Source organism: Canis lupus, chromosome 10 (assembly GCF_003254725.2).
Source record: "Canis lupus dingo isolate Sandy chromosome 10, ASM325472v2, whole genome shotgun sequence".
In the NCBI taxonomy this organism is placed as follows: Eukaryota; Metazoa; Chordata; class Mammalia; order Carnivora; family Canidae; genus Canis; species Canis lupus.
Window position 1 is genome coordinate 44,228,542 of NC_064252.1, and position 26,432 is coordinate 44,254,973.

Consider the following 26,432-nt stretch of genomic DNA (forward strand, 5'->3'; position numbering starts at 1 on the left):
TGGTAAGGTTCATATGATCCTAAGGTCCCTTCAAATGAATATAAAGGTTCTATAGGTACATATCAAATCAGATGAGTTTTGTTCTTTGTTCTCATTAAAATACTACAATATGTTTCCAGGATATGGAAACAGAAAAGCCCTCTTGAGCCTGCCTACCAAGTGAGTGTATGTCATATTGTATGTACTGAGCACATGCTGTGAGACTGCACCCCAAGCCTATGTCTAGGACCAGCCTCAGGGGAGGGCAAGAAGAGCTGCCAATTTTTCCCTAGGAAGCAGCAGAACACACTGCAGCATCTGCCCCATCAAGCTACTTATTATAGAAGGCCACCAGGAGCATTCCTGGACTTGAACATGTACAGTAGCATAAAACTCAAAAGGACTGGTACAGCTGAAGCTCCTACTGAATGAAGTCAACAGCATTTCTCAGGGGGGCACTGAATGCCAGTAGAAACACCCTAGACCTGAGATAACTCAAAAAATACCACACCATATTTCCATATACTCCTACTTAAAAACAATTTAGCTCATTTCAGTGAGCTAAGTAGGAGGAAGGTTTTGGTTCATTTGTCTTGTTTTGTAGGTTTTTTTCTTGTTTTACCAAAAGAAACCTAAGTATGCAAAAAGTTTTGTGATTTCCACAATAAACTATAGCAAGTCAGTTGTGTCCAAAGCCAGCTCTAATGGCCCTTTTTCAGTTCCTTTTTTCTGATTTTGTTTCTTCTGTCTGGCGTCTTTCTTCCCTGGCATCTGTGGCCAAAACTGCCCGCGGTCTAGTAAAGCTGTCAAAAATGATTGAAGAATAATGGCATCTTCACCCTTCCTTTATCTGGGAAGAGGACGCTGCTGACAGCATTGCTGGCAGCAATCTCCTTGTGAGTATGGCTTGTTTAATTGCCACCTTGAAAAGTTCCACAGGACTTAGCTGAAGATTCTTTGGTAAGTAATTTGGAGGCTCTTAGATGAAAAGGCTTTACAAATATAAGTTTATATCAGGCTTTCCTACTCTTTCCTCCTCCTTTCCTTTAGTGGGTTGCTGTGTCTAAATGTTTGCCCCTAGCTTAAAATTAGTTGATAATGTTGATTGGAGCTGGAAAGGAGAAGGTCTGAAGAATGCTAAAAATACCATGGTCATTTACAAGCATTTTCTCATTTAATCCTTAAAACTTCCCTGTGAGGTTACCACCATTTTTATAGCCAAGGATACAGGCTCAAAGAGATCAACTGTCCAAAGGTCACCCAGATCCCTGGGATCTCAAAGTCCTTGCTCTCAGCCACTCTGCTTTCCTTTCCCAGCAAAACCCAACCAACTCCAGGCATGAACTCAGGACCTGATCCTTTGTCATCTTTGAGGCAACTGCTCCATTTTTTACTCCCTTGATGCATTTTCAAGCATTTCCTCTGCTGGATTCCTCCTACTACTGTTCAGAGATGTCTTCATAGTCTCTGCTGTACAAGTAAATAATAAATACTCCTCCTTGCCTCTCAGTCTAGTTAGCACCTCATCTCACTTTCCTGAGAAAGTTGCAAAAGTGATTCTCTCTCTCCTCTAGATTTGAATAAGAAAGTATAAACCCTGGGAATTGTTGGAAGCCATCTTAAGTGATGAATAGGGGGCAGAAAGCATTAGGATAAGGTTGATACTTAAAGCAGAGTGGAGTACTGGGTATTTGCCCAAAGAAAATGAAACACTAATTTGTAAAGATATGCATTATTTATAATAGCCAAGACATGAAAGCAACCTAAGTGTTCACTGATAAATGAATGGAAAAAGAAGACGTGGTGTGTGTATTTGTGTGTGTGTATACACACACAATGGAGTATTACTGAACCATAACAAGAACGAGATCTTGCCATTTGTGACAACATGGGTGGATCTAGAGGGTATTATGCTAAGTGAAATAAGTCAGACAGAGAAAGAAAAATACTGTATGATTTCACTTACATGTGGAATCTAAAAAACAAAACAAATGAACAAACAAAAATGCAGAAACAGAACCATAAATAGAGAGAAAAAACTGGTGGTTGTCAGAAGGGAGGGGAGTGGAGGGATGCGCAAAATGGGTGAAGAAGAGTGGGAGGTACAGGCTTCCAACTATGGAATGAGTGAGTCACAGGGTTGAAAGCACAGCATAGGGAATATAGTCATTAACATTGTAATAGTGTTGTGTGGTGACAATGGTAGGTGCACTTGTGGTGAGCAGAGCATCACGTAGAGAATCACTATGTTGTACACTTGACACTAATGTAACATTATTGTCAACTCTATTGCAATAAAAAAAAAGGAAAGAAAGCAGAATGAAGGAGCAAAAGAATTCTAAGGTGCACAACGACATTGTTGAATTGTTGAATCAAACCATCTCTGAAAAAAAAAACCATCTCTGAAACTTAGCCTACCTCTGAGCGTCCTCGTATGTAAATTAATAAATATTTATTGAGTCAAATTATCAGTTACTTACAATAGAATGAATCCTGATACTCCTGTATCACGATTACTCCTGCCTGGTATTGAGTGAATTCTGTGTAGCTAAATGCAATTAATCTCTTTTCAGTCTCATCTTCTCAACAGCATTTGACAAAGATAACACTAACTCCTTGGCTTCTGTGATATCATACTGTTGAACAAAAATTCAACTGAGTAAATTTAAAGATCTAACTGGCTTTATTCAACAATTCGTGAATCTGGCAATGTTCCCTCTGACAACAGAAGGATGCTCTGAGGAGTTGCCTAAAATGAAAGGCTTTTATAGGCAGAAAGGCATGGGACAAGGAGATTATAAGCAAAAGGGGGGGGGGGGGGGAAGCCATGTTACTTTCCCTGATGAAAAAGAGCAAATGACCTTGCTAGTGCTGATCAGGGAAGTTCCTGACTGCTTGGTTTAAAACTCCACTCCTGGGAATGGAGTGGTTAGGTTAGGTGGTAAATGCTGGGGGAGCTTAACATAAGTGACTTCATTTTGGAACTGTTGTTTCTTTTTAATGATATTCTACTGGTTTTCCCCTCCTTTATAGTCTCTCTTATTTGGGCTTCTTTTCCAGCTGTTTTTCCTCTACTTAATCCCTAAATATTGAGGTTCCTCAGGGACTGCTAAAGAGCATACTTCAATTCTCACCTGACACTTTCTTCCTAGGCAATGCCTTCTATTTTCCCGCCTTTACTTCCCTCTGTATAGCACTGACTCCCAAATTTATAGTCATCAATCCAGACCTCGCTTCTGAGCTTCAAATGCCACTGTGACATGTCTGCTAGGATGTCTCACAGCCACCTGAAACCTAACTCATTATATTAGAATATAAGCTCCACAAGGGCTAGGGCCATAGCTGTGCTGCTCACCCCTGTATGGCCCATTCCTAGCATTGTGCCTGACACAGAATAAGCTTTTTCTAAAATTTGTAAATGAATGAATGAATGAGAGATTAATAAGTGGGTAAATTAAATGATAGTACTGTTATTTGCAGATATCATTATCTTAACTCAAATTATTTTAAATAATAAGAGGAACTTAATATAATTCAATTGAAGTGTCTCTACTGAACTTGAGAACAGAAATGTGGTTAGACCTCAAGGTCATTTGGAACTGTGGTTAGGATGTTGTCAGAACTCTCTTCAATTATTACTTCTTCATTCCTCCTATGCAGCTAGCTACTTCATTTTTCTCTCTAGCTGCTTTTCTTGTTTTAATTCCTCAGACAAAATGGAGACTTTAGAACAGGGGTTGGTAAGCTTTTTCTTTTTTTAAAGATTCTATTTATTTATTCATGAGAGACACAGAGAGAGAGAGAGAGGCAGAGACACAGGCAGAGGGAGAAGCAGGCTCCATGCAGGGAGCCCAATGTGGGACTCGATCCTGGGTCTCCAGGATCATGCCCTGGGCCAAAGGCAGGCGCTAAACTGCTGAGCCACCCAGGGATCCCAGTAAGCTTTTTCTTAAAGGCTCAGGTAGACTTGTGACCATGTGGTCTCTATCACAAATACCTCTACCTTGTAGTGTGAAAACAGTCATAGAGGGCAGCCCTGATGGTCCAGCAGTTTGGTGCCACCTTAAGCCCGGGGTACGATCCTAGAGACCCGGGATCGAGTCCCACGTCGGGCTCCCAGCATGGAGCCTGCTTCTCCCTCTGCCTTTGTCTCTGCCTCTCTCTCTCTCTCTCTCTCTCTCTCTGTCATGAATAAATAAATAAAATCTTAAAAAAAACAGTCATAGACAATATGCAAATGAATGTCCATGGCTATATTCCAATAAAATATTATTCACAAAACAAGTGATAGCCCTTGGGCTGCTGTTTACCCACTCCTGGTCTACTAACAGATATCAAATCTGATATCAAGTTAGATGTCAACTACCAACAGATAATCAAATCTACATGTCTTTTGTTTCAGTAATTAGGAGAGAAATTGGTTCCATGTGTCTCCTGGTCCAGCTCAGATTATCTTCCCATCCCTGGCCCAAGAGACTATGGCTAAGAGGCAGGGTCAAGTTGCAGATGACTACTCTCATGCTACTCCCTTGTGTTTTAGGAGAATTGAAGATGGAGGCAGTTCCTGGGAAAAGTCATGCTGCAATATTCCAGTATCTAAAACCCAATTCTTAGTTTTCTTTTGCAGAACTTCTCCACCTCTAACATTCCAGACTCAGCACCATTCTGCTTGTTGCTTATGCCCTCTCTCTTTCCCTCATCTCCTTCATCTAGTCGTGTCTCTTACTCACATCCTCGTGCAACCACCATCTCTCACTTGGTCTTCTGCAATATCTCAACTCTTGTTCACCTCCAATCTAATTGCCAGCCAGAGGATGCTTTTAAAACATAACTGTCGGGATCCCTGGGTGGCGCAGCGGTTTGGCGCCTGCCTTTGGCCCAGGGCATGATCCTGGAGACCCAGGATCGAGTCCCACGTCGGGCTCCTGGTGCATGGAGCCTGCTTCTCCCTCTGCCTGTGTCTCTGCCTCTCTCTCTCTCTCTGACTATAATAAGTAAATAAAAATTAAAAAATAAAAAAAATAAATAAAATAAAACATAACTGTCATTTTTCTGCAGTGTCCCGGAGGCTTTATGGACAATGTCCCCTTAGACCACTAGGATTCTTAGGATTAGGGGATCCCTGGGTGGCTCAGCGGTTTAGTGCCTGCCTTTGGCCCAGGATGCAATCCTGGAGTCCCGGGATCGAGTCCCATGTCAGGCTCCTGGCATGGAGCCTGCTTCTCCCTCCTCCTGTGTCTCTGCTTCTCTCTCTCTCTATCATAAATAAATAAATAAATCTTAAAAAAAAAAAGGATTAGAGGAAGCAGGTACAGTGGAGAGGAGTTGAAAGTTCATCATAGGATCAACAGGGTCCATGAGAAGCCATTTCTCAGAGACACTAATAGCAACCAAAAACAGTAACTCCACTCAGGACTGACAGTGGTTGAAAGGTTGAGTAGGGCAGGAGGCTGAAAAAACTGTAGTCCAGGAAGCACCTGCCTAAAAGAAACAGCCCAGAATTTAAGAGCTAATGCTCCTTTGCCAGCATCCAGGGGAAGAGAGAAGCTGGGTTCTTAATTCAGCTCCTCTATTCCCAAGCAAGATACTTTCCTCATCTGTCAACTCAGATGTTTAAATAAGTTGTAAAAGAGATGACATTTGCAACAGATTCTGGGATGTTTAGAGGCCACTTTTAGGCAAAAGACTTGAGCAATGGAAAGCTGATCAAGGCAAAAGGCCCCACAGTGACGGAACTGATGCAAACAGACTCATTGAGCAACCAACCTCGGAATAGCCAGAGGCCGTAAGTGGTCAATTACAACAAGGCACAGTTCCTAAGATTATCAAAAAAGGAGAAATTCCATATGCCCTCATACCTCCTCACCCCGTCCTAAACTGTGGCCCCCAACCACCTCCTCCCGGCAGACAGTCTCTTCTTTGCTGTCCTCCCTGAGCTCCCTTGCAGTGTATTCAATAAATTTGTATCTCCTTTGTTCTACCTTGAGTGAATTCTTTTACTGTCCACACTGCTGGCCTGCACTTAATCAGGACATCTCCACAATATGCTCAATAAATGCTTTCAACCTATATGTAGCAGAATCTTGTAATATTTATTACTTTAGGGAGGTATTAGGAAATGCCAAGGGGTACCAGGAGGAGAGAAGGATGGGGGAAAAGATATTGTTTAGGAGACATTTTAGATAAGAAATAATGTGGTTGGGAGCAGATACTTTCTGAAACTTTGGAGAGATAGATGGGCAAAGAGGATTTTTAGGAAGTTTGATGATGTGCAGAATGATTCTTGTCTTGGTACCTCTCAATATAATTTTCTGTAAAGCTATCTATTTGTTTTGGGGGATTTTGTCAATGATTTGTGTTCCTTTGGAGGGATACTATGCAGAACCCAGCCTTAAGGTAAGAGTAAGAAAGCTAAATTCATTTAAGACACAAACTCAAGCTGGGAAGATCTTGTGTCTGTGAAGTAGGCTGGGGCGGAAGTGAGGTGAGGGAGTCAGCTATTGTGATATGTAATAAGAAATATATATTTGGGTTCCATATGTTGTTGGAACATACATTTATTTGTCACATTTTGGAAGGTGAAAGTCTAAGATCGAGGTGTTGGCTGGTTGGGATTCTCTGGAGCCCTTGCTTCCCGGCTTGCAGATGGCTACCCTCTTGCTGTGTCCTCAAATGGTCTTTTCTCTACGCGGATGCATCTTGGTATCTCTTCCAATTCTTATAAAGACACCATTGGATTATTAAAACAACAACAACAACAAATATCTATTTGGTCTTTATCTCTATTCCTGGTACAGAGCTTCTAAAATCCTTGGAATTTCATAGGGATAAGGACAATAAAGGTGACTTTTATTATGTTAATGAAGTGGCTTTTAGATGCTCCAGAGGATGGAGGATAGGGCCTGCGTTGGGGAGTGGAAGACACTAATTTGTGATTAAAGCGTTGGAATTTTCAACCTCTGGGGAGGAGAGAGAGATTGAGCTTGAGTTCAAGCTACATGGCCAGTGATTTAATCAGTTGTGGTTAAGTAATGCTTCCGTAAGAACCCAAGAGGAGGAGGTTGGGAGAGCTTCCAGGTTGGTGAACATGGAGATTCAGAGACAGTAGTGCATCTGGAGAGAATATAGAAGGTCTATACCATGTACCCATACCTTGCCCTGTGAATCTCTTCCATCTGGCTGTTCCTGAGTTATATCCTTTTGTAACAAACCAGTAACGTAGTCACTATAAAATGTTTCTCTGAGTTCTGTGAGCAAATTGACCCTAAGGAGAGGTCTTCAGATCCTCAGATTTAAAGCCTATTGATTAGAAACACAGGTGACAATCTGGTCTTGCGATTGGTGTCTGATGTGGGGTAGGGGCAGTATTGTAGGACTGAGACATTAACCTGAGATCTGATGTTGTCTCTGGGTAGGTAGTGTCAGAATTGAGTTGAACCATAGAACACACAGCTGGTGTCAAAGAATTGCCTGGTATGGGAAAGAAAAAAGGCAGGTCATAGGTGGCATCAGAACTGTAAGGGCACTCATTGCTCACCTGGGTCTGGGGGCAGGACATGGAATATTTTGAGCTGTTTCCATTTAGTCTCACTTAAGTCTAAGTGCAGTAAGCTTTTCTGATACCCCACTGCCTTCTCTCTTGATATACAGGCTTTCGGAAGGAAGTGTTCATATGGGGACTGGCTGAGGACTGAACAACCCTGAGGCTTAGGTGGGCGTCATGTCTGAGGAGCTGTGGCTTGGCAACATGCTGGCTACCCACCAGGGAGAACCTTTTAGCACAGGAACGTGGGTACTGGGTGAGATCAGCCTTGGTGACTTGGTGCTTTTGCACATGGTGTCAGGACATTCCCACATTTCCTCATGCTATAATACATTTTAGTTGTTGGTGTGTGCTAGACAAAATAAAGAGAAAGGGTTTCAGTTGTTGGTAGGGATATGGTTCTTAACAGGGTTCATTATTGCTCTGTTTTTTATTGCAACTCTGCCAACAATAGAGAGGAGACCAGCATCCTCATATTCTCCTCCCTAGACTTAAATGTCAGGAACTCCCTGGGAGTCCAGGTCTGGATCATCATCTCAGCCATTGATAGAGAACAACAAAATCCTAATCCCCCAAATCTGAGCTGCAAATGCCCAGTCTGCTATTTCCCAACTCATAAGTATCCTTTAATTCATTTGTTTATTCTTTCCATATACTTTTATTGGCTATCTCCTACATTCCATTTGGGGGATACAGGAAAAGACCCAATCTTTGCTCTCAAGCTGTTTCCAGGCTAACCAAACAAGCAAACAAAAAGTGTCATGGGCCCACTGATAGAAATATTCACAGGGCTGCATGAGACATGAGCAACGCAAGCTTACCCTGGGATCCAGCACTGGGGGCCCAATCTGAATCTTGCTGGGTGAGTTTGTGGGAATTCTTCATGCCCTGACTGATTCAACAGATATTTACCGAACACCCATAATGTGCCAGGCTCTGATCTGAGCTCTGCAGACTCAGTCATAATGAAACAGCTGAGGTCATTGCCCAGGGCTTACATTCTGGTTGTGGCAGGGTGGTGGCTAGGGGAGAAGGCAGGAGATGCAGAGGACACAGATGATAAACAAGTTAGTAATGAGCAAGCCATTTATTCCACAGGTTTTATTATCTCCTATGTGTCAGGTACAGTGTTAGGTGGTAGGGTTATATTTATTTACTTGAGAGAGAGAGCACACAAGAGAGCACAAGCCGGGGGAAGGGGCAGTTACAGACATGGGGTTTGATCCCAGGAGCCTGGGATCATGAAAGGCAGACGCTTAACTGACTGAACCACCCAGATGCCCCAGGTGGTGGGGTTATAAAGACAAATGAGACACAGTCCCTGTCTCTAAGGGCATATCAGATGGGGGGAAGAGCCTGTAAGAAGAAGGCATACAGCAAATGCTGGGCTGTGTTGGAGGAAAATCAAGTCATTCAGTAGAGATGGGGCAAAGGGTGTGGTTGGTGATAGAAAGGGTTCCCTCTTTTAGTTATGAAACTCATCCCTTGGGCAATCTAGGCCAAAGAGTCCTTCCTGGAAACTTCATATAAAACCTTTTAAAGTATTTATTGAGGTAGACATTTGGGAACAAACTCTATGTACTAGACGTATATAAAAGGGCATCATTCAGCCTGTCTAAGGTGTGATTCTGCTTGACTGAAATAAAGATCAAGAATGAATTTTTGACATTCCAAATTCAATTTCTTCTTTCCTTCTTTCTTTTCCTCTTTCCTTCTTCCCTTGTTTCCCTCCTTCCCTCCTTCCTTTCTTCCCTCCCTCCTTCCCTTCTTTCCCTCTTCTTTTCTTATTTGCCTTTATTCCTAGAAGCTGGTGCAAATAAAAGCAAGTGTTGGCCTGAAAGTACCAATATAAATCCACATACTATGATCCGCCTTCTGAGGTATGGTAGGGAACTAATTGGTTAATGTCTGCAAAATGGCAGGACATTCTTGAATAAAAGGCCCTATATAAGTTCAAAGTATTTGTAATTATTGTGATTATTACTATAACTTGTGAGACTTAGCCATAAATATTTTCATAAGAGGATGAAGTCAACACTTTTAAAAAGAAGAAGCAGGACAGAGACTCTATATAAAGCGTCATGGACTGCCTGCCTCTAAGGACAAGAGGTAACAGAAGACAGGTGAGTATATGTCGGACTAGAGGCCCTTACATTCAGACTTATTTAGAAGGAAAGATCCAGTCTATGGTGATGGATTGGTAATGATTGCGTCACTTTGCTGCTAAGTAAACAAGACAGTTTGGAGTAGGATAAAACTTAAGGACTTTGCAAGGACAGCCCAAGTTATAAAAGATTATGTAGATGGTGGGATGACTTTTCCCCCCTGTTCATTGTAATTCTTATAAAAACCTAGATTTCTGGTAATGCAAGTGTATAGTTACTTTTGGATTTGTGAGCAAGTGCAAAAGAACAGAACTATATGTGCATTTAACAGAAGCTGTGATAGGCTGAATGGGATGTCTTTGCTGTGAATCCAGAGCCAAAGGATTGAGATGTTGACATTTTGTCAGATAGCAATCTGTCCCCCAGCCTTACCCTCCTGCCAGCGTTACATTAACCCCATATACATTGCATGATGGCTGTATAACAGAGCCCTATTTTCTCTGGAAGCTGTGAAAGGACAAAGGCCAATGGTCTAACTGATTAGGCTGAAGCCTGACAGAGTAAAAGCGTAGAGAGCTTCAGGAGTCTTGGCTGGAACACAGAGGCCATGATCTCTTTGATTTGATCTTTGTTTATAACGGGATATTCCCAGGATAGGTCCTAGCATTAGAAAAGGAGACTTCCTGGAGTTCTCAACTCTGGAATCCCAGATGGGCACAGAGACCTTATGGACAGAAGGAAAGGATTTGCCTGCAGAAAGTCAAGAGAAGCCATCACAACTCCAAGCTCCTTGGGGCTGGTCATCTGCTCACAATCCAAATTCAGGAAACATAACATTTTTGCAGACCATCTAACTCGGCCGAAGAGTGAGTTCAGAAGGAGCCTTACTGGAAAAAAAGTGAGATTCTTCTCCAGAAAATATGATCATAGTGGCAGAAACATTTGATATCTGTGACTGTCACTGCTACTACTTTAATTTAGGGCCTGTTGGTGCATAGCCATTGGCAGGACAATGGGTGGGGTATTGCTGTGTGCGAGGAAAGAAGGAAGGGACAGGCAGCAAGAGGGTGGATGACTAAGACGAGATGCTGCTGGAAAGGCCTATCAGCCCCCAGGGAGCAAGCAGATGGAGAGACCAGTTATCTGTAAAAGCCGAGTGGCCAGACAGTGAGGAGTGAAGAGACCTGTCTAACTGCACGTGTAGAGCAGCCCTCAGTTTTCCAGGATCCAGTAGGAGGCCATGATAGGGCAGGACACCTTCCTGGCCGGCACCTCAGGGTGCTACTACAGCACATCTTCCAGGCTGGTTGGAGGGCCCCAAGGATGTGGATTGGCTGTAGTTTAAGAGTTCTGGTGAAGACCTGGGAGAGCATTCCCAGGAAGGGAACAGGAGTTCTGTGGTGAGAGAACTGCAAAGACCAAAGACCTTTATTTCCACTTTTTCCAGGAAAATGGTTTAAGGGATGAGTAAATAGTCTATTATGTCTTATAAATCTAAACAATGCTTTGGGAATTACGAAGCACTCGGTGGAGGGAAGATGGGTAGAGACCATCAGGAAATTGAACTGGCCCCAAGGGATGCTTGGGTTGTCTATTTCCCTGTGCCCTGCCAGCAGGCTACTGCTCCAGCTTGTTGGCACCCCTGTGCTGCTTGTCACTGCTTTGCTCTCCAGGAAGGGAGAAGGGGGATGCCACCAAAGATACTGCGCTTGGCATTATGAGCACTGCACTGTCTAGGCCTTGACATTCCTTTTTTAAAAAAATATTTTATTTATTTATTTATTTATTTATTTATTTATTTATTTGAGACACACACAGAGAGAGGTAGAGATATTACACATTCCTCAGTGAGCCTTGGAACATACTCTGCTTTGGTTGGAGGAAGGACTAGTACACCTTTTCCACTACTCTAACCCTGAAGCCTGGGAATCTCAGAACCCTTTAGCCACCTTGAGCCATGCTCCCCATTCCCTTTGTGCCAAACTCCTGTGTAAGAGAGAAAACCAAGTCAAATCCCTAAAAGCCAGGTCCTGGGCAGTATTAAACACATATGTTGCTCACTAGATGGGAGAAGTGGTAACTGGTTATCAATATGCTCTTGAGCTCACCCACTTTCTTATCCAACCATTCCTCTAACCACCTTCCACTGGTACAAAGAGGCTTGGTTCTCCCACTAGCTACCAAGTAAATACACAAATGCCTCCTAGAATAGGTCGCAGTTGACCTCAGGCAATGCTGGAGGACCTGGTCTCCTGCCCCCAAGGCCTCCACCCCCAACCCTCTGCAGGGTGTTCCCATCCTTTCTCTGGGTCCAATAAGCCTGGCTACCTGTCATTTTAAATTATTACTATCATTATAAGTAGGAGTTTGCATATAAATAGGAGACTTGACACTTTCTCATCTCTTTTGCTTCTGGGTTATTCTTGAGTGTTTCCTTTCAAACACCCAGGAAAAGATTATGTCTCAAGATAAAGGAGAGATGTTAAGGATGACATTTAATTGTGTCTTCTACCAAGCAGTCACATGCTCCACGGATATGGTGATGTTTTTTGTTTTCCTTCCCTACAACGTGAGGTGGTTTCCCTTAGTTGAGCAGAAAATGACAGGCTCAGTGCCAACACCTGAAAGGTACAGGAACGTGGAGTTGTAGCTGGGTCTGCAGACATTCTCAGGTTCAGGCACCGGAGAGGAATAATTTATTCAACGTCTACTGAGCGCCACCCCCCCAACCCCCCTACACTGGGATGCTCAGGCCCAGGAAAAAGACTGGAGAAAGAGCCATGTAGGTACAGGAAACTCTCATATAGTCTCAAGAAAGTTTATCTTTATGGAGGCTTCTTACTGGCTTTAGGGGAAAAGCCCTGCAGAAAAGAGCATGACTGGCATCCAGATGCTAAACCGAGGGTCTTTCACTCCGCTCCTGCTTTTCTAGGGAACAAAAATACTTCCTCTTGGAAACTTCCAGGGGAAAAGGACTCTGTTTTCATTGCAACATGAAAGCTACCTCGTGGTTCCAACTAGGGAACTAAAAGTTTGGTTGAAAAGAGTCTGTGTAATTAATTAGAAAAGCAGAGTTACTTTTTGTCATGTTTTAGTTACATCGGGGAAAAAAGCATTAAGTGACAGTGGAAATAGACACAGCACATTGAAGCAACTCCAACTCTGTGACCCAACTTTATAGATGCCACAAAACATTTGTGATTAGAAGGGACCGTTGAGGCATTGCGGGAGTGTGGTCAGGGAGCGTCCATTGGTTACCTATGATTAATCTTAATGCCCCTGTGGCTCTGTGCACTCTAAACCACTATTAGAATGTCAAGGCCAAGGGGCACCTGGGTAGCTCAGTGGCTGAGCATCTGCCTTTGGCTCAGGTCGTGATCCCAGGGTACTGGGATCGAGTCCCGCGTCAGGCTCCCAAGAGGGAGTCTGCTTCTCCCTCTGCCCATGTCTCTGCCTCTCTCTCTGTGTGTGTCTTAAATAAATAAATAAATAAATTAATTAATTAATTAATTTAAAAAAAAATTTTTAAAAAGGAATGTCAAGGCCTAGACAGTGCAGTGCTCATAATGCCAAGCGCAGTATCTTTGGTGGCATCCCCCTTCTCCCTTCCTGGAGAGCAAAGCAGTGACAAGCAGCACAGGGGTGCCAACAAGCTGGAGCAGTAGCCTGCTGTCAGGGCACAGGGAAATAGACAACCCGAGCATCCCTTGGGGCCAGTTCAAGTTCCTGGTGGTCTCTACCTATCTTCCCTCCACCGAGTGCTTCGTAATTCCCAAAGCATTGTTTAGATTTATAAGACATAATAGACTGTTTACTCATCCCTTAAACCATTTTCCTGGAAAAAGTGGAAATAAAGGTCTTTTTTGGTCTTTGCAGTTCTCTCACCACAGAACTCCTGTTCCCTTCCTGGGAATGCTCTCCCAGGTCTTCACCAGAACTCTTAAACTACAGCCAATCCACATCCTTGGGGCCCTCCAACCAGCCTGGAAGATGTGCTGTAGTAGCACCCTGAGGTGCCGGCCAGGAAGGTGTCCTGCCCTATCATGGCCTCCTACTGGATCCTGGAAAACTGAGGGCTGCTCTACACGTGCAGTTAGACAGGTCTCTTCACTCCTCACTGTCTGGCCACTCGGCTTTTACAGATAACTGGTCTCTCCATCTGCTTGCTCCCTGGGGGCTGATAGGCCTTTCCAGCAGCATCTCGTCTTAGTCATCCACCCTCTTGCTGCCTGTCCCTTCCTTCTTTCCTCGCACACAGCAATACCCCACCCATTGTCCTGCCAATGGCTATGCACCAACAGGCCCTAAATTAAAATAGTAGCAGTGACAGTCACAGATATCAAATGTTTCTGCCACTATGATCATATTTTCTGGAGAAGAATCTCACTTTTTAGCTTCAAATGTAAGGCTCCTTCTGAACTCACTCTTCGGCCGAGTTAGATGGTCTGCAAAAATGTTATGTTTCCTGAATTTGGATTGTGAACAGATGACCCAGCCCCAAGGAGCTTGGACTTCCCTACAGTGAAAGAAAAAGAACCCAAATGAAGATAAACAGTAACACAATATTCTCCTTTTCCACATTATCTTTTGATAATGAAAAGGCTATTACTGAGATAAGGCATAGGCATCAAAAATTTGCTTTTCAGGATCTGGACTCAGGTCACTATGTTTCTCAGTGTTGAGAATCAAAGTATCCTGGCTTCCTGAACTAATTACTATCCGGTAATTCGATGGTATGGTGTGTCCCTGTGGGCCAAGCAGAAGTCTCGTCATTTTAAAATTAATTGAAAGGATGGATGGAGCCAAAGGCTTACTTTTGCTTTCTTCCTTATGATTCAAATCACTATCTTTTCTTCATTCAGCCATGGGAAAACTTATTCCTTTCTTTTTTTAACCTCTTTCCATAGAAATATTGAATATTGTTATGATGATAATTGGTGTTCTCACATCTTTGAGCTAATACTTATTCTAACATCATTTTAGGACCCATAGAGCCAGCTTATCAGTATGTCTGTGCTGTGGCTGCTTCTGGGGCTTCTGGCCCTTACTGGTGAGTGTTTAATTTTTTCCACATGACCTTGGAGATGGGAAGGATAAGCATAGGAACAGAATGATATTTCTGGTACTTAAGACTGTGGTATAGGGATCCCTGGGTGGCGCAGAGGTTTGGCGCCTGCCTTTGGCCCAGGGCGTGATCCCGGAGACCCGGGATCGAATCCCACGTCGGGCTCCCGGTGCATGGAGCCTGCTTCTCCCTCTGCCTGTGTCTCTGCCTCCCTCTCTCTCTCTGTAACTATCATAAATAAATAAAAATTAAAAAAAAAGACTGTGGTATAAAAATGTTGTTTTTCTTCTATGTTGGCCAATAAATACTGGATTTAGTAACAGCCACTGACAAATGGCCTTTTTCCAGATGCCCCACAAAAGGAGGGGGCTCTCCAGAATGCGGAATGGCCTTATACCAGCATTGCTGGAGGCTGAACTTTAAATATACATCATCAATAAGTACTTATTTTACCTCTATAAGAACCATCTCACCAAAAGTAATTATTGAAGCTATTAATAGATCATGTATTTCCGGAGGAGGATTGAGATGTTTTACTATGTAAAAAAAAGACTAATGTAATTTCAAATAGGAAACTAGCATGGAGGGGATCAAGGATATGTGATGAAGCCAGCCACTGAGACTGAGATAGTTGCTATGCTTGAATTTCAGATTTGGTTTTAAGGTTTCTTGCAGACCAAAAGGGAAAAGTACATGTTTTTTGATAAATAAAAGAAGAAAACATTTTCCTGGTTCTAAATTCTTTTTTTTTTAAAGATTTTATTTATTTATTCATAGAGACAGAGAGAGAGAGAGAGAGAGAGAGAGAGAGAGAGAGAAAGAGAGAGAGGCAGAGACACAGGCAGAGGGAGAAGCAGGCTCCATACAGAGAGCCTGAGGTGGGACTCCATCCAGGGTCCCCAGGATCATGCCCTGGGCTGCAGGTGGCGTTAAATCGCTGCGCCACCGGCGCTGCCCTTTTTTTTTTTTTTTTTTTTTAAGATTTTATTTATTTATTCATGAGAGACACAGAGAGAGAGAAGCAGAGACAGAAGCAGACGGAGAAGCAGGCTCCATGCAGGGAGCCCGACGTTGGACTCGATCCTGGGACTCCGGGATCATGTCCTGGGCCAAAGGCAGGCGCCAAGCGGCTGAGCCACCCAGGGATCCCCTGGCTCTAAATTTTAACAATTTCTAAGATGAGGTCTTACATTCATTCACTGATTGATCCATTTATTTAAGAAGTATTTTTAAATTTCTAAAAGATATTTGGGGGAATATAAGGAACTTTAAGGAGCATTTAATGTGACTCAGGGAGTGGCTACAGGGCAGGGAGCAATGAATGACATAACCCATTACAATATTAAGGGTATTTGTTACTAATTATAAAGAAAAAAACTGTACTGATTAAAAAATAAAAAAGGACACACTGGTAGGCAGTAGGTAGAGAGAGAGAGAGAGAGAGAGAGAGGCAAAGACAAAAAGGGAAGAAGTAGAAAGAGGGAGCCTGCACATGGAGACCTGGTCCTGTGTCCCACTACATGTCTTCCCCTCTTTGTTGTCATAGAGACCCCCCACCTAGAAGAGCATACCATCCAGAAGACCACATAAAGCCACATCTAAGTCCAAGTATCTTTACTTTGAGTCTGGGTTGAGACCCCATGGAGGCCCAAGCTTTATACATGTTTCTCCAGAATAACCATAAATATCTCACCAGACCAGCCAGGCAGAAATATTTGAGGGAGAAATATCAAGAGTTCAAATATCAAGAGTTCAATATCAAGAGTTCCTTTATCAAGATAAAGGATGAAGACTAGTTATATGGAACAGATAATCTAGTTTGATTCTAAGACATCAACTCAATGATACTGGACAGCCCAGGGCTCTGTGAGGAGTATAGCTGCTCCAACAGTGCTCATATCTTCAGGATAGGAGGTGACAACTTAGTTTGGAGGAGGTTTCTATGATAATTTCCTAGTCACTGTACCATAAATTTTAAAAGTGTTTCAGTTAGAATGAAGTTCTTGTTCTTATGGATTTTGGTAAATTGCTTTGATGGCGTTTCATTCGTGGACAAAAGATGATCAAAAGTAGTCTAATTCAATGCCTAAAGCTGAAAATTTCTCAAATTTGTAGATTCATCTGAAAGCAGCAACTGGGGATGCTATGGAAACATCCGAAACGTTGAGACCCCTGGGGCGTCCTGTGGGATTGGCAAGCGTCATGGCCTGAACTACTGTGGTAGGTTACGAGCTCATTGTCCACCTCTGCTCTTCTGCTTTATCTCAGAAAGTGCCTCTTTTTGGCAGGGGTGGCTTCAACAGGATTTTGTCCTTTCCCTTGATACCCCGCACCCACATCTCCTTGTCCTTCCCCACAAATTTTGATCCTCTCAACATATCTGTTTGGTTCCCGCTATTTCCCATAGCCCTACACTACCAGGTGGCAGGATGAGTGCTGGACATGGAGTCCAAAGATCTTGTCTGAATGTGGGCTCTGATTCTTCAAGTCACTTAGTTCCCCTCTGCCTCCACTGAAAGGGGTTAAAAGTACTCACTTTATAATTTTGCTGTAAACTCTGGTCAATAGAATGTGAATGAGAGTGCATTTGAAATCACTAAAAATGCTTACAAAGTAAGCCGGCTAGCCAGGTACATTAATACTGGTTTTCATTTTTCCCAGCATCATTGTTATTTTTATAAAGGTTTAAGCTCATAGCAATTTCTGGGTGTCACTTTAGGGTGGAAAGGTGGGCAAGAGTGAACAAATCTGTTAGGGAAACTCTCCATGGACTTCTTGAAGGGGTTGGGAGACTCTTTCATATCTGGTGCTCATTGTAGCTGATGGACAGGCGCATTTTACTGGGTACCTCTGTTTGGGGTGCTTAGGATGGAGCCAGTGTGCTATGCTCGGAGAATCATCCTCCGTGGGCCAGAGCAGCCCCTGAGAGCCCAGCGAGGGGGTGCTGGAAGCCACAAAGGACATTGCCTCAGTGGATGCCAACTCAAGCTCAAAGGAAGAGAATCATACTCTCAGGTCTAGAAATGGCAGCTAGGGAGTTCAGACTGAGACATGGGCTTCTCAGTACTAGACCACTGCCCAGATCCTTGGAGTGTGATTTCTCTCCTTTTGAGCCCCCACATCAGCATAAGTCACACAAACCACATCCTTCCTTCTGTGTTTGCGTTAGGAGTTCGTGCTTCTGAAAGGCTGGCTGAAATAGACATGCCCTACCTCCTGAGATACCAGCCGGTGATTCACACTGTTGGCCAGAAGTACTGTGTGGATCCTGCAGTGATCGCTGGTGTCTTGTCCAGGGAGTCTCATGGCAGCAACGCTATGGTCAATGTGGGCAACACGGGCAACGGCATCGGGGTTGTGCAGGTAACCCTCGTCAGTTATGACATATGGCTGTTGTGCTGCATGGCACAACACTAAGGGGGCATCGTCACATTTGTTGTTGTTGACACCCTGGAGCACAGCTCCATGGGACACCGAGTGAAAGGTGCTCCCTGGAGCTGTGAGAGCCACAGCTCTCTGCCTGATACAAGCGGCAACATCACTGCTTCATTGTGAGCCATGGTTTCCTTTCAAAATCAACTGTGCTGTGTTTCCAGGATATCATCCATTGTACTCTATTCTGGACCTTTGCTCTGTTATTTTGTAGCCACATGACCTCATTCAATCTCCCTATGACTCTGTTTCCTCATCTATAAAACACCAGCCTCAGAATTATTATGAAGACTCAATGCAATGATGTGAAAATATGCTTAATATCTGGCAGATTTTCAGCAAATACTGGACTCCTTCTCTTTTGTCTTCTTTCTACACAATTCTTAGTTCTGAAGATCCAGTTTTATTTTTGCACGAATTTTTCCTGGTTTCACTTGTCTCAGAGTCTCCCAGGGAACTGGCCATTAACTCCACAATCGAATTAATTGCACACTGGGGGAATCGGTGATGGCAAGGAGACAATGGAGCTGTAATTTCTTTTCTATTGCATTTCACGTTGTTGTTGTAGTTGTTGAGAAGCCTTTACGTAGTGCAGTCACTTTTTAAGCTTTTAGGAAAATGTATTCCTCAGTGATCTTGAAACTGGCTTCCCATTAGTACTTGGAACGACACTTTGCAATTTAAAAGTACTTTCAAATACTTTATCTTATTTTGATCTGGGGACCCATCCGAAAATCTAATGAGGATGGGGTGAAGGGGAAGGCATATAATACATCCTTTCCTGGTGAGGAAGTGGTTTTACAAAGAGAGGGTCAATGCTGCAAAGTCACACGGCAGTTGGAAAATGAAGAACCAAGACCAAGAACAACATGGGTGATGTTAGGGTCAGCGTCAACTCTAATATTCTGCTCTGCCTCCTTTGTAAAATCTTGCTCTTGGGAAAAGCATGTGTCCATCTTCTTTGAAGATGAAAGAATTCTCTAGATCCAGACATTTCTCCTAAACATGTTGAAAATCATGTGAAACGGTAACCTAAGGTCTATAAGAAAAATTAGAAGTACTTTTAGACATTCAGATTACCTGGAAGAAGGGACGCCTGGGTGGCTCAGCGGTTGAGCATCCACCTTTGGCTCAGGGTGTGATCGCGGGGTCTTGGAATGAGTCCCACACTGAGCTCACTGCAGGGAGCCTGCTTCTCCTTCTGCCTGTGTCTTTGCCTCTCTTTCGTGTCTCTCATGAATAAACAAATAAAATCTTAAAAAAAAAAAAAAAGAGAAGATTATTTGGAAGGAGGATTACAGGTACAGATAGAAAAACCCTTTTTGATCTGTTTGGAAGGCTTGTGTTTGCACCACTGAAGGAGGGACTGGTACCTCCACTACCTCTGTCACCTTGGGCACCCAGCTCTGCCTTTCACTATTACAATGAGGCAGCTGTGAAATGTCTGCTCATTCTTTCTTTGACCAAACCTTATAGCTTTACTGTTTATCCTCAGAGAGATCAAAGGTGGCATTAATTAGTTCGCCCAAAGGAGGAGGAGAGAAAAAGGAAGGAAATGAAAAAGCAGCACTGGTCCCATGAAGTCCTGTCACCCTCCCACATGGCTTACCTAGTTTTTCCTCTGCCTCTCTCCCTCTAGGACCCTGGTTTTTATGCTCCCACATCCTGGATCAGCGAGTCTCAAGTTTCTCAGATAACTGAGGTCCTTACTGTTAGGATCAAAGAAATTCAAAGGAGGTTTCCAACTTGGACCTCTGACCAGCACCTGAAAGGTAAGTGTAACCCTGGGCTGGGGTTTCAGGGCATGGAATTAATAAGAACAAATATAAGACATTGCACAAGATTCCCCAAGATTACTCAACCTGCTGTTGAGCCATCAGGAAAGAGAATCTAAGTCAACTGCGGAGACCCTGAAGCAATGAGGGACTGTAAGGTCAGCATTAACCCATCTCACAAATTCCAGGTGGACTCTGTGCCTATGCTGGAGGTCCTGGCTACATCAGAAGCAGCCAGGACCTGAGCTGTGACTTCTGCAATGACGTCCTTGCACGAGCCAAATACTTCAAGAGACATGGCTTCTAACACATCGGAGCAAACCTAAGATCATTACCAAACACAGGAGACCTCAACTGTAACACAGAAAAAACTAGCCAATGGGGCTTGTAACTGTGAATCTGAATTTGACCTGAAGGTCACCAAAATAATTGAATCACATTAAAGGAGGAATTGTCTGCATTTTGTGGTTTGGTTGAGTATGTAAATGAAAAACTGTGTCCCCTTAAAGGTACTTCCATGGAAGTTAGCTCTAATGTGGATTTCCTATACCTCATTGACTAGCACTGTCAGATTTGGCAAATAAAAACACAGGAGGCCCAGTTAAATTTGAATTCCAGGTAAATGATGAATGAATTTTTAATGTAAATCCCATGCAATATTTAGAACACATTATCCTAAAAAATTATTCATAGTTTATCTGAAATTCAAATTTATCTGAGTACCTGGTATTTTATCTGGCAAACTCCATCACTGATTTTTTAAAATAAGAATCATAGTTTCAAATTTTAATTAAAAAGTTTGAAAAATATTTTATTTATTTATTTGAGAGAGTGAGAGTGAGAGAGAGCATGAGTGTGTGTGTGTGTGTGTGTGTGTGTGTGTGTTGGGGGGAATAGAAGGAGAGGGAGAAGCAGATACCCCGCTGGGCAGGGAGCCCAATGTGAGGCTCCATCCCAGGACCCTGAGATCATGACCTGAGCTGGAGGCCACTGCTTACCTGCCTGAGCCACCCAGACATCCCAGAGAGTCACCTATTAACTCTGTAGCATTAGCTTAGCCCTAGGACGGTCTCCCTGTTTCTAATTTTACCTCCTCCTTTCTTGGACCCTGGGCCACAGAACCTTCTCCTGCACCCGTACTCCCCCCAGCTCAGCTAAATTATTCCCTGGTTTGGCCAGGGTGTAGGATAGTGAGTCATCTATCCGAATTGACCTCAAGGACATCGACCAGCATTATACTGGTAAATTATTTAATTCGAGGGGTTGTATGTTCTATAAATGTAATAAATGTCTGTCCCATTCTATCAATTGTATGCTGTCAACACTCTGCAGGGTGTCATTTTAGAACAACAATCATCATTTTAAGCAGAAGTGTTTTTAAGCAACTGCTGTGTGCTCAGCACTGCATGAAGCACTATGTATCAGAGTCTGTGGCCTCAGAAACTGTTCAGTCATAAAATTTAGCTGGGGATAATAGCCCACCACATGTGTGCACAAGGTACAGACTCAGGGCTGGTTTCAGGTAGCAGAAGGAGGTGCTCATCTTCTGCATTGGGGGCCTGTGGAACCTGCTCATGACCGTTGGTGCCCTTGACTTCCTCCAGGCCACTTCCTTCTTAGTCTCCCCACCCCTTGAGCTTTCCCAGACCTACTGTCAAGGCTGACTGCACTTAAGGGATTCCCACCACAGAAAAATGACTAAGGAAACCTCTTGAACATACCCTCTTTGTGGATTCACATTGCACTGGCACAAGGAAAATAGATTGTGAGGCACTAGTGATGGGCCCACAGGGGAAACATTTGGGTGAATGAAATCTTCCTGAAGTCATACCACCAGGGCAGCCTCATGCAGCCCCCACTACAGACACATATGCCCAGTAAGTGGGGATAACTCATGTACATGCTGATGATAGTGTCTTTCCTAAGGAAATATCCAGCCCAACAAAGCCAACACGGAGCACCATGATGTGACAATAGGAGCTCTGTAAAAGGTGCCACTGTGGGAATGGTTGGTAAAAGTATAGGGTATTCATCATATAGCCATTAACGAATTCGTAGAACAAAAACTTCTATCTGCCAATCACTGTCTTAAAAACTGTAAAGGTGAAATCCATGCTCACAAAGGCTCCTGTTCTAGTTGGGATACAGATATACTAACACTTGAGACACAGTAAAAATTTCTCTAAAAAAAGAAATAAATAAAAATTGATGTGGGAATTTTGGTGAAGAACTGAGGCCTGAATTCAAACAAGTGGTTAAGCTGTTTATTAGATGCTGAATTCTCACACTGGCCCTGACAGGATACACCATTTTTATTCAACCGAACAGAAAGAACTACCCACTGGAACTGTTAAGGCACTTGTCTTAGTTACAAAAGCAGAATTCAAACCCAGATTTCTTCCATTTAAGGCCTTTTTATTTTTCCCTAAGTGACACGTGCACGTAATCGGATGATTATATTTTTAAAGACTATTTATTTATGTATTTGAGAAAGAGAATCTCAAGCAGATTCCACTCTGAGCTTGGATCCCATGACCCTGAGATCATGACCTGAGCCAAAACTAAGAGTTGGACGCTTAACTGACTGAGTCAACCAGGTGCCCCTGTAATTAGATGATTATTAATATGTATGATGTGTGTGTGTCTGTCTGTGTGGTGGGGTTTTCGGGTGCCAACCATCTTTGCTAAAAAAGGGAAGGTTAAAGAAGAAAGGTCCCAGGCAAATCCAGATGAGTTGGTCACCTCGGTGTGGCCTTATCCCTTGCAGGAGGTATTTGAAAATGTGTAAGAGCAGCTTTCTTCTTCCCGCCCTCCTCCTCATACTCTTTGTTTTGTTATTGCCACAGTACTTAGGGTGGGGAGAGGGAAGGGGGATTGGACATTGCTGGTGTTTCATAGTGATGCAAAAGGATGCTAAACATTTTGCAGTTCACACGGAGTAGGATGGTCCCATCCAGTAACGAATGTATATAAATGAAGGGGTGTGTATACGTATGTGTGTGTGTGTGTACACATTTTAAAAACTTCTTTCTGAGTTAGCCTTTTATCAACTTCATAACTCAGAATTTTTTTTAAGAGGTCTGGAAGCCATCTCTTGGAAATGTAAACATCCAGGAAGATAGCTTACCTTTTTGTTCCTGTCACTGTGATAGTTTAGCCTCTAGGCATTTGCTTATCAAAAAAATAAGAAAAATTTTATTACTTCTTCTGATAAAGGTGAATTTAGGGCAAACTACTAAAGAATATGCAGCAAATTGTGCTGTTTTCTTGTATGTATGTAATGGCAAAAAATAGAGCAGCATGAAAGGATTATAACTTCTTGGCTGCATAAATAGGATAGAATTTTTAACTTTATCATCTCTTTGCGGATGATCAACCATGTCCAAAAAAAAAAAAAAAAAAAAAAAAAAAAAAAAAAAAAAAAAAACCATGTCCATGCTCCAGTTTATTTTTATTCATGAATTCTAAATCTCTCAGGAAATCTTTTCTGAAGGCTTCTGACCTACTGCTCTCAGAAGTAAGTCAGAAAGCTCTGAGAGCATCCGGGGATCCCCTCCACCATCAGCCCTTTGCAGCTGTCCTATGTTCCCCTTCTATTTTTTGCATCCTTCTTAGCTTACTCCTTTGTTTTGATGGAACACATTCTCCATCAGCTTTCTGAGAAAACTGAGTGGAAGGTAAAATTTTTTGAGATCTCTCATGTCCAAAATACCATTTTTTTCTACTGTCATGTGAATTGGTGATTTGGCCTGGTAAAAAATTATAGTTTGGAGATAATTTTCCTTTAAAATTCTGAAAGCGTTGCTCCCTTGGCCTTCTGGCTTCTGGGGTTACTCTTGAGAAGCCTGAGGTCATTTCAATTTTAATCTTTTGTAATATAATATATCCCCTCCTTCCTTCTAGAAGATTGGAGAATTTTTTCTTGTCACATGTTTGACATTTCACAATGATGTGCTTTAGTAAGATTCTGGCTTTATCCAGAATCTGAGTGCTAGGCATTCAGTCAGTCCTTTCAAATTTAATTTCAAAATTAAAAAATTTTGCTGATATTTTCCTTCCCTCAATTGTTCTCCATCCTCTCTTCTTTTATTCAGCATGAAGCTCCCGGACTGGTCTTCTAAATTTCTGATGTATTTCTCTCCTAATTTTAACTTCTGTCCTTTTGCTTTCTAGAAATTTTCTTTCTCTCCTAAAGTTTCCAATAAGGTTTTCATTTCTGCTATCACGTTTTTATCTTTTGTTTTGTTTTGTTTGTTTGTTTCCTTTCTGTCCTCCAAGTGTTTCTCTTTATCAACATCAATGCAATGTTTTCTCTTATTTCTTTGGGTGTATTATTGAGAGTCCTCCCCACTCCCCCAAGTCTTCTTCTTGCACAATCTCTATTTCTTCCTGGGTGCCTTTTTTTCATTTGCTCTGACATCTCTATTTCCTGTTGGAGGCTTTCTTCAAATATCAGGAATTATTTGTTATCTGGACATACTTAAGAATGCAGGAACTAGAAAGTTTGTCAGAAACTCTGAGCATATGGATGGGGCTTATGTGAGCAACTCCATAAAGTGATCCTCCTGGGCTATTTGTTGGGAAATCCTCTATATTCGTATATCTTTACATATTTCTTTTGGCTGTTCTTATGCCTGGAAGAAAAAACCATATAGATTTTAGACTTCTCTAGAGTAAAGACCTGGCTGCCAGTGTTCTGGAATCCAAATGGAGGTAGCAAACTGAGGAACTCAGCATTCAATATGCATTTCAGGGGTGCCTGGGTGGTTCAGTCAGTTGAACATCTGCCTTCAGCTCAGGTCATGATCTCAGGGGTCCTAGGATCAAGCCCTAAGTCAGGCTCCCTGCTCAGCAGGGAGCCAGCTTGTCCCTCTCCCTCTGCCTGCCACTCCCCCTGCTTGTGCTCTCTCTCTCTGTGTCAAATAAATTTTAAAAATCTTTTTTAAAATGTGCATTTCACTTAGTTTTCCTCTATTCTATGTGAACCCCTTCCCAGGTATGCCAGATATTTTCCTACCCAGAGACAGTCTGTATTTCCCTTTCCAGAGACAAAAATCTCTGCTGGGATCAGGGAAGAGATCCAGGGTTTCAGCTGCTACTTAATCATCTTTCAAACATAAACATCTTTTCTTATCCCAAGTTTCCCTCACTTCCAGAAGTGGTCAATGCCATCAATTTCTGAATCTTCTGAGGATTTTCAACATAAATCACATTGGTTTTTTGCTTCCCCACTGCCAGGCTAGGATTTCACTTCTTACACTTATTTTATCAGTGACCATTTTTCCAAATGTTTTCCAGCTTTCACAATTTTGATGCTTTTATCTATCAGAGTCTAGGAATGTCTCCAAAGACTAGGGGTTTTCAACCAGAATTTCTGCACTTTCTCTATATCACACTTAGAGCAAAAAGTTTGTAGATTCCTCATGCTGTGGATTTATGCTGTGGTAGATCCAAGTAGATTACTGTGGCAGTGTCACAGACTCTAAGATGCCCCCTATGGTCCTCTCCTCCTGCTGTTCATGCTCTTGTGAAATTCCCTTCCCTTCACTCTGAGTGGTAACTGGGACTTGCTTCTAACAAATAAAATATGGCAAAGAAGATGGGATGTTACTTCTGTGATGACATTACATAAGATTGTAACTTCCATCTGTTAGCAAACTCTCTGTTTAGCCAGCCTTGATGAAGCAAGTTGCCATGTTAGGGAAGCCAATGTGGGATAGAACTGAGGGTGGCCTCTGGCTAATAGTCAGCAAGGTACTAAGGACCTTGTTTCAACAACCCAAAGGAACTGAATCCTACCAACAACCATATGAGTGAGCTTTGCAGTGGGTCCTTCCATAGTTGAGCTTTCAGATGAGAGTCTAGCCCTGGTTGATTACAGCCTTATGAGAGATACTGAAGCAAAGGATCTAGCTGAGCTGTGCCTGGATTCCACAGAAACTGAGACAATAAATGCATTTTTTAAGCCACTAAGTTTGTGGTCATGTGTCAGGCAGCAACTAATACCACCACTATCAAAATAATGGCTGGTCTGCCCTATCGCCAAACAAGACCTGGTTATATTTTGGAAGGGTAATCAGTGCAGAATCAAGAAACTTACATAATTAGATAAATATTAGGAAATATGATTGCTTCTCAAACAAAAAAAATCAATTATCTTTCATTTTGAAAAGTTTCCATGTTGCTCCCTTTTGATTTTTATCAGTGCAATATAAACATGTAGAAAAATATAGAATTGTGCAAATACTAAAAAGCAGAAGTAGCCCCACTCCATCCCTCCTCAGATAGTCTCAAAGCAACAAAATTCTTTTTTATTATTATTTATTTCATTCCATTATGTGGATGTACCATTACTTAATAAATTTCCTAATGGAAGTTTGGATCATTGACATCTTTCTCCATGCCTAAATTTTATTGTAGAAATTTTCAAACAAATAGGAAGGTTGGAAACTTTTATAGTGGGCACTCATCTTCCCACTACCTAGATTATATGCCTGAATGTAATTCTGTACTCGCTTTATTACATATCTCTT

General features: G+C 42.5%; 1 protein-coding gene and 1 long non-coding RNA gene across 14 annotated transcripts in view; one reads left to right on the forward strand and one right to left on the reverse strand.

Moving 5' to 3' along the window:
• LOC112670455 (uncharacterized) overlaps positions 1-8,468 on the reverse strand; it is a 61,219-nt gene extending 52,751 nt beyond the window's left edge. For 2 of the 5 annotated variants that reach the window (XR_007413590.1, XR_007413589.1), the window contains exons 1-4: positions 8,344-8,468; positions 7,742-7,874; positions 7,368-7,449; positions 7,132-7,278 (exon numbers count right to left, since the gene is read on the reverse strand). This is a non-coding gene — a long non-coding RNA (uncharacterized LOC112670455). Of the gene's footprint in view, positions 1-6,518; positions 6,697-7,131; positions 7,279-7,367; positions 7,450-7,741; positions 7,875-8,343 lie in introns of those variants that run through there. The other 3 variants (XR_003142962.3, XR_007413591.1, XR_007413588.1) reach the window with 2 other exon arrangements.
• The window catches only part of LYG1 (lysozyme g1), a 35,561-nt gene continuing 9,912 nt past the window's right edge, over positions 784-26,432 (forward strand). The window contains exons 1-8 of one of the 9 annotated variants that reach the window (XM_025464167.3): positions 8,505-8,589; positions 9,330-9,402; positions 9,545-9,645; positions 14,611-14,677; positions 16,808-16,912; positions 17,862-18,055; positions 19,764-19,896; positions 20,088-20,359. In XM_025464167.3, coding sequence (XP_025319952.1) covers positions 14,635-14,677; positions 16,808-16,912; positions 17,862-18,055; positions 19,764-19,896; positions 20,088-20,206 — 594 coding nt within the window. In that variant the 5' untranslated portion in view covers positions 8,505-8,589; positions 9,330-9,402; positions 9,545-9,645; positions 14,611-14,634 and the 3' untranslated portion in view covers positions 20,207-20,359. Of the gene's footprint in view, positions 940-8,504; positions 8,590-8,627; positions 8,645-9,326; positions 9,646-14,610; positions 14,678-16,807; positions 16,913-17,861; positions 18,056-19,763; positions 19,897-20,087; positions 20,360-26,432 lie in introns of those variants that run through there. The other 8 variants (XM_049115470.1, XM_049115467.1, XM_025464148.3 and 5 more) reach the window with 8 other exon arrangements.